This window comes from Formica exsecta, unplaced genomic scaffold (genome assembly GCF_003651465.1).
Source record: "Formica exsecta isolate Colony F162 unplaced genomic scaffold, ASM365146v1 scaffold864, whole genome shotgun sequence".
NCBI classification, from domain to species: Eukaryota; Metazoa; Arthropoda; class Insecta; order Hymenoptera; family Formicidae; genus Formica; species Formica exsecta.
Window position 1 is genome coordinate 92,511 of NW_021853636.1, and position 8,196 is coordinate 100,706.

Genomic DNA, 8,196 nt, shown 5'->3' on the forward strand with positions numbered 1-8,196 from the left:
AAAAGTTTGAAATATACCAAAGTACATGCACGGACAGGAAGCACGCGCGCGCGCGCACACACATACACACGCACACACGGGGGGCTGCAAGGAGGTCCTTCGGCCCCCCTCCCGCACCCATCCCGCCGGTAGGCAGGGTGGACCTCGCTTTACAACTTACAAAGTACATTGTAAGTTGTAAAGCGAGGTCCACCCTGCCTACCGGCGGAGTGGATGCGGCAGGGAGGCCGAAGGCTCCCCTTGCAACCCCCCCGTGTGTGTGTGTGTGTGTGTGTGTGTGTGCGCGCGCGCGCGCGCGCGTGCTTCCTGTCCGTGCATGTACTTTGGTATATTTCAAACTTTTTTTGTTAATAACTTTTTAATAAGCAACGAGCGACGATTAAATTAGAAGAAAAAGTTACTCAGAATTATGTCCTTGACAACATATGTCAAGGTCAAGGTCATCGGGGCTGGGTTCCCTATTTGCTATATTTACCGTTATTAATACAAACGTCAGAAAATGACGTCTCGTAAATGTGACATATCAATTATTGATGTCATTTTCGGATCTCATGAGTCCTAATTTAGGACGTCTATAATTGGTCATTTTGTGATCAAAATTTAACATTTTTTGTCCCAATAAAACAACTATATATTACGTACATTGTAAACTTCATTTATTATAAGGAAAACGAGCAATGTAAATTAATGAAACATTTAAATGCCGCTATTCCATTTAAATTATGACAACAAATCCTGCTCGATTTCTGCTGCCAATCTGACATTAAACTGCGTTGTGCAGATCCTGCTCGGTTTCTGCCGCCAATCTGGCATCTAACTGTGTTGTGCAGATCCTGCTCGATTTCTGCCGTCAATTTGATGTCGACATAGGTTCTGCCGGCAGAACACAAGATTAAAGGGCATTCTATAATGGCAGTAACAAGGCTGTAGGAGTAGGAGAGTATACTGTTTTTAGTGATGTAAAGCAAATGGGAATTGCCCATTTCGTTACTCTCGGTCTTTACATCACTAAAAACAGTATACTCTCCTACTCCTACAGCCTTGTTACTGCCATTGTAGAATGCCCTTTAATCTTGTGTTCTGCCGGCAGAACCTATGTCGACATCAAATTGACGGCAGAAATGTGATTTAAGCCCTAAGCCTTAAGAAATTGACCAATCACAATCAAGTATGAGAAGAATACTCGACTACGATTAGTCAATTTCTTAAGGCTTAGGGCTTAAATCACCTATTGTAAACCGGCACTAATGCGGACAGTTGATGCCAATCTGCTGTAATATTCTGCTTGAATCTGCTCGCAAACTGCTGGCAGGCTGCTAACATTTTGCTTACTGGATCTCTTTTAATTTAAAAGATAAAATGGGGTGGCTACTTTTGGTGGGACACCTTGTATATATACAGGGTGCGGCATTTATAGTGACGCGGGCATATTTTTCGGAAACGATTATTAATAACAATAATTGAAATATGCAGAAAAAAAAATTTATTTATTAAGTAGTAGAAACATCCCTAACAACACACATGTCCTCTGGACATGTGTGCTATTAGGAATTGTCTTGTATAATTAATAATTAAGAAAATCCAATGATAATACAGAGAGAGAAGATATCAATATATCTTTGGTTATAAAATTTCCGATTTGTCTCAGAACCAAGTTATGGCATGACAAATTAAATATCTATATACAGGGTGTCCGGAATCAATCGGACCACCCGTCTTGTGCAGATAGAGCAGGTGAAACCGGTCGATCTTTTTTAATTAATTCACAATAATTATTACGAAAATCGCAAAATGATAAAGGACTTTTCTTCTCGGTTTCACTTGCTCTACCTACACACAACGAGTGGTCCCAGCAAACACAAAGTAACAGTAACATAACATCAATGTTATAATTTCTCACTCAACAATGTAACTGCAATATAACATGCCTTGTACGTAACAGTTACATTGTTGAGTGGGAAATTATAACATTAATGTTATGTTACTGTTACTTTGTGTTTGCTGGGGTGCGATTAACTCCGGACACCCTGTATATATATAATACATTCGAAAATGTCTAAACTGGAAATGAAGACATTTCTGACGTTTTCTGTACTAATGATTTTATGGCTTTATGGCATCATTATATCGTTGAAAACATGGTTGAAAACGTGCGATATAATGATATATGAAAAAATATCCTATATAGATATTATTAATGTCAATAATTAAAGTCATTAATATAATAAATTAAGGAATCGGTGGAACGATCAGAGAAATGGTAATGGTCAACGCTATTCCTTCAATTATACAAACGGAAACAGGAGAAATGCACGTTCCCCTAATCATAGTAGCAACAGAGAGAAACTTCTCTCTGGTAGCAATAATAATCACAACTTTGATTACTCTGATGGAATTGCCAGATCAAGTTATGATCAAATGTATAACACCAATTCTGAAAATAGCAAGGAACGAGAACAAGCTGTAAGATATACATTAATATACAATTATATTTTGTCCTCATATTATATTATACATATATATATATACATATATATATAATTAAATATTAATTATATAATATATGTTTCTTCAATGAATTAAATATAGTAAGTGTATAAATTGTTACAGAGAAATTAATAACAGCAGTTGGAATGTAATTTTTTCAATTCCGATTTTTTTTTTTTTTTTTAAACAGGTGGATCAAAAGGGATTTCCTAATCAAGACTCGATTATTCAGTTTATGACACATAATTTACATAATTCGGAGTTGCAGGACTTTATAGTCGAAGCCATTATAGAATGTTTTCATTATTTGGGTTTTGATATAAAGCAAGACAAGTGTTACTATTCACAAAATCTTCTAACTTGCCTGAACGAAAAAGGAAAGGAAGTATGTTTGCACAATTAATTGATAGATATATTTAAATTTGATGAGTGCACACAACAAAATTAAGGATCACAAAATAAATTTAAAAATAAATATAAGTTTATAATTTTAAAGCTCAATAGTCTCTCTAGTTACTACAAAGCCATAAATATTTTATTTTTTAGAGAATTGTATAAGAATAAACTTCAAGAATTCAAAAAATCTTAATATTCTTCAAAATTAACATTAAAATTAATAAAATTTTGTTTTTCAGAGATGTGAGGATTGGCATAATTAATATTGTACATACATTTTAATGTTCAATTAGCTAATAAACTGTAAACAAAAGAAAAAGTAGTAGAAGAAATCGATTATTCTTATAAAAATGTGATTTGGGGAAAAATACTACATACAGTTATTATGAGAAGCATATAGGATTATAACTATAAGACTATAATGATTGTACAAAGATATATAATAAATTAATATATTATTAATGTTTTCATTAATATTATAACATGTATATATACCGTATATACTGAATTCTTATATAGATAACTATATTATTTTCATTTCTCTCATCATAAAAGCATATATAGATTGTTTTATATATTTGTATATAATACACCTTTTTTTTATAAAAGGCATTACTAAATACATAGTTATCCTTTCGCGATGATAAAATAGAAAGATCTGTCAAATATTATTTTTATATACAATGAGCGTTACTTCCTTTTCTTTAAATCTTCAAATCGTTTCATCAAATCATCAAAATCAATATCATCGTTCTCGGGAGGATTTGCAGACGGATCATTGTTCTCTGTTGGCACTGCCGGTAGATCTGGGAGCTCGTAGTTATTCATTGGCATTTTAGATCTTGGTTGAGGTTTCGGTTTTTCATCCGACTAAAAAAAAATATATACAAATTATTTATGAAAGGGTAAAGTTCTCCACAAGATATTCAAATTTTATCCTTTGAATAAATATTAATCTTATTTTAATAATTCTAATAATTATTCGTTAACAAAATTAGAAAAAAATTTATTGTTTTACCTGTTTGTTTAAGTCAGGTGGAAAATCAGATTGGTATGGTGGTGGTAAATCTTCCTAATTAATGATTTTTTAAATGTTATTGTGAATAAATAAATTATTTTATTGTGAAAATATTAACTTATATATATAGTAATAAATTTATTGATATTATTTATATAAAATTATTAATAATAAAAAAAGCAAGTTACTCACGTGTTTATTCGAATTAGCATTATCCAAAGGTATGTTATACGAAAATGAAGTAGGATTAAAAGGAGTATTCTGATCTTTCTCAATCGAAAGTGGAGACATTGGTGATACAAATCCTATAGATGAAGTACCTTTTTCTGAATCCTATAACATTATGGCATACAATATATGATATAATGTTAACATAGTGATATATACAATGAATGTGGAAAAGATAGATTAAAGATCATATTTTTTATAAATTAGATCAAATTTCGTTATTGATAAAAATTAGTATAATACATTTATGATTTTATATAAAAAATAAAAAATAATTTAAATTACCACATTTGAGAGAGATCCAGGATCAGGTAACAAAGGTGCCTGTGGGAAACCTATAAAGCCAGGTGGGTGAGGCATTCCTCCACTGGCAGTGTCTAGATTGTTTCTCGATTCTCCTCCATTAGCTCCTATATCAATTAACATTGCATCTTGGGCTTCTGCCATCACTTGCGGATCTGGCTCATAATCCACATTGTAATTTTTAGCAATTTCTATCAAATATTTCTCCACGAGCAGTTTTGAAGGTGATTGCACACCCATCTTATGCTTCAATTTTTCTGATATTGTCTGAATTGCTTCCTCCCGGCATGCTTCTGTATATTGTCTGCCATATTTGGATGTCAAGATATCTGCTATCACTTTGATTTCCTGCACATCTGTTTGAATACGAGGTGCTGCCCAAAGAATAGTAGATATTGCTTCTGCTAAACCATCATCGAGGTTTCTAAATATAATAAAATAATAATAAATAGAAATTGTATTTATAAATTATATATAACAAAGAATCTTTTTTTGTTATAAAGAACCCTTTTAAATGTGCTACAATTGAATTCCAAAAACCTCGCCGAAACGAAAAAGATGGAAAGAAAGCAACTCTGAAATTTCAGAGAGAGAGAGAGAGAGAGAGAGAGAGAAAGAGAAACAGAGATAATACCCTACGAAAAAAATAATGTACTTAAATTCTAAAAATAAAAACCAAGCATCTTTCACTTCAAATACTTTTTTTTAATAAATTTCATGTATATTTTATTATATTGTAATATATATATATAGCAGTGCTAAATTTTATTATATAAAACTTTTATTTACTCTCTCTCTTTCTCTCTTTCTCTCTCTCTCTCTCTCTCTCTCCCCCTCTCTCTCTCTCTCTTAATTACTTTAATTATCTTTATTGATACATGCTTCAAGAAATTCTTTATCTGAAAATATTATATAGTTACATGTTTATTAAAAAATATATTCTATACAAATATCTTAATAAAATACATAATCAAATATTATGCGTTATCAAAATAATATAATTATCAGATAATATAATTTTAATATTAAAATATGGTATATAATAACAAAATTAATTTTCCATTGTATATAATTTTTAACCCCAATTGGTGCATTTCTTTCATGTCATTACTTTTGCAGAAAACGCAGATTTAAGCAATAACGAATACATTGAAACATGCTTTTTTGTACAACTATTCATGGAGAAATGTGAAATATATTAAAGAGAAAAAGAATCACTTTCTTGTATAACAATTTTTATTATATAGGTGTGTGGACGTGGTGCTTTTTTTTAAAGTAATTTTTTGAATAATCTAAACATAGATATATAAACAGAAAACAAAACATAAAAATTGCATAAATTGTTCATATTGTTTTTTGACAATAATACATACTAATTGGAAATTGGATCAATATTTATATTACATTTTTTCTACTTTAAATGACCACATATAAATATGTTCTTCAAATTTGCGCATTATATTATGAAAAATTATGTATACACATATATACACACAATTTATATATGTGTATGTATATGTGTATAATATACTAATAAAAAATAATTTTATATATATAATTTCAGTTAAAATTGTATAATTATAAGTAATTATTTATTAATAGTTAATAATTGTTAAAATGGTTAATTGTTACCCTATATACAGGATGTTAAGAAAAAGGTCATATATTTTGAAAGCAGGTAGTATTGATCAAAACAAGAAAAAAAGTCTAATTAACATGGGTCCTACAATTAATATCTTCAAAGATACAGGATATCTTTCTATTTGAGCTCTTTGTCCTTTTCTTATTGGTTGTGTCATCTCTATAATGCAATAAACACAAGAGTACTTACTAGTTTTGCAGTCAGCATTATAGAAGATGCTCTATGTGGTTCCTATTCATTGTCACAAATTTTTCAGGATCTTAGTCCCTTAGATTTTTGGCTATGGGAATACTTAAAGACCTTGATGTATTCAACACCCATTGACATACAAACACTGCAGGATCGCATTTTCAATGCGTGTCAGCAAATCCGAGAACAGTCCAATATTTGAAAGAATGTGAGATTCTCTGAGACATATGGCTGAAAAATGCGTGACAATGAATAAGAACCACATAGAACACCTCCTATAATGCTGACTGCAAAATTAATAAGTACTCTTTTGTTTACTGCATTATAGAGTAGACACAACCAATAAGAAAAGAACAAAGCTCAGAAAGATAGCCTGTATCTTCGAAGATATTAGTTGTAGCAGCCATGTTAATTAGACTCTCAAAACTACCTGCTCTCAAAATGTGACTCTTTTTTTTAACACCCTGTATATGTCATATTACAAGAATATACAGTTGCAATTTAATCTGTTATACACGGTTGAGACTCACTTCATCTGCTGAATTAGACCGAAACGTGCAAGCAGCAAATCGCAATACATCTCGAGCAATTCCATCGCCTCTACCATATAATCTTCGCGGATGATGTATTCCACGCGGATTTTGGCGCGCTCTGTTTTGCCGGCGGCAATATAATCGGCGATCTCTCGACGTGCCTTCTGTGCCAGCTCGGTCTTCTTCTTCTCCAGTAATTTTAACCGGTTAATCGCTAAACGTAAATGCGTCTTTAACTTCGTATAGTTCGGCCCACTCGAGAACATCTTCGGCAACGTCCTCGGCAAATGTCAGTTGCTCTTTTGCTACTTTATCTTTATTTTTATTTCTTTTTTTTGTCACAAAAAAGAATTCTCAATTTATATTTATTTTATTTTAAATATCAAAAGCATGTACATAATTAAGATTAATCTGACATATATGTATTGATATATGTGTGATAACCAGACCCTTGGTGTAACCTCTTCGTTAATTAGGCAGATGACAAATGACAAATGACAAATCTTGGATTACTAGATACTAGCAGTGTTGTTCTCGGGGACGCTTTCTCGCGCATGCGCGTTAAAAATCGAACATCCCTAGAATTATCTGAGTTTTGATGTAAATGGAAAGCGACTAAGGGCTCACGGAGCCGGGTGGTTTTTACGCTCTCCCGGGTGAATAGAGTGACAATTTGAACGTCTCACTTGAGAGTCCGGCGACAGCACTTGGGAGGAATCTGAACGCTCTCTGGATGTCTGGGTGCACCCGGGTGGGGAATCAGAACCCAGCCTGTGACATGTATATGTCACCTTACTTTTGCCATTGATTTCAATGCTAATATTTTTCACTTTTCACGTTTCCGCCCTAGGGAAAAAGTTACATGATCGGTACCCTGAGAGCCTGAGAGCGCGTCATTGCAGCGTCTCTGCCAATAAAAGGCCTACATGAAGCTAGCCGGAAGAAATTATTAAATATGATAATTTTTAATTTTTTAATTTTTATTTTGTTTGTAAATCGTTTGTGATTGATTGTGAGTCTGTTTTTAACGTTTGTGACAAATTAGGTTTTTTGTAATTAGCAATTATAGTTTGGTCATGATGTTAGCCGGAACTTTTTAGTAACAAACAGATTTTGTTATAACTGATAACTGTAATTGATAGGAAATCGTTTGTGATTTACAAATATACCAATGTTACAACCAATGTTTGTGAATTGATAAATTTTTTAATTACATGCAAAATAAGTTTTTTTATAATTGTAATGCGCATGCGCAAAGTATACTCAGGGCTCTTGCCTATAAAGTTAAGGTGCTTACATGGCAGCATTAAGCGTCGAGCGTCTGCGCAGAAAAATGCGCAGAATTTAAAAGAGATAGATTCTAGGCTGAAATTAGATTCTGCGCAATTTTCTACGCAGAC

General features: G+C 32.2%; 2 protein-coding genes across 2 annotated transcripts in view; one reads left to right on the forward strand and one right to left on the reverse strand.

Moving 5' to 3' along the window:
- Positions 1-2,974, forward strand: part of LOC115244777 (general odorant-binding protein 71-like) — an 8,605-nt gene extending 5,631 nt beyond the window's left edge. Inside the window, exons 3-5 of the mRNA XM_029822708.1 lie at positions 2,235-2,474; positions 2,564-2,588; positions 2,678-2,974. Coding sequence (XP_029678568.1) covers positions 2,235-2,474; positions 2,564-2,588; positions 2,678-2,890 — 478 coding nt within the window. The 3' untranslated portion in view covers positions 2,891-2,974. The remainder of the gene's footprint in view (positions 1-2,234; positions 2,475-2,563; positions 2,589-2,677) is intronic.
- Positions 2,975-3,135: 161 nt separating this feature from the next.
- LOC115244776 (IST1 homolog) lies at positions 3,136-7,315 on the reverse strand. Its single transcript, XM_029822707.1, has 5 exons — positions 6,794-7,315; positions 4,415-4,856; positions 4,094-4,234; positions 3,902-3,955; positions 3,136-3,753 (listed from the first exon to the last, which is right to left on the reverse strand). The coding sequence occupies exons 1-5, from the start codon at positions 7,060-7,062 to the stop codon at positions 3,574-3,576; spliced, it is 1,086 nt and encodes a 361-aa protein (XP_029678567.1). The 5' UTR covers positions 7,063-7,315; the 3' UTR covers positions 3,136-3,573.
- Positions 7,316-8,196: the final 881 nt, after the last annotated feature.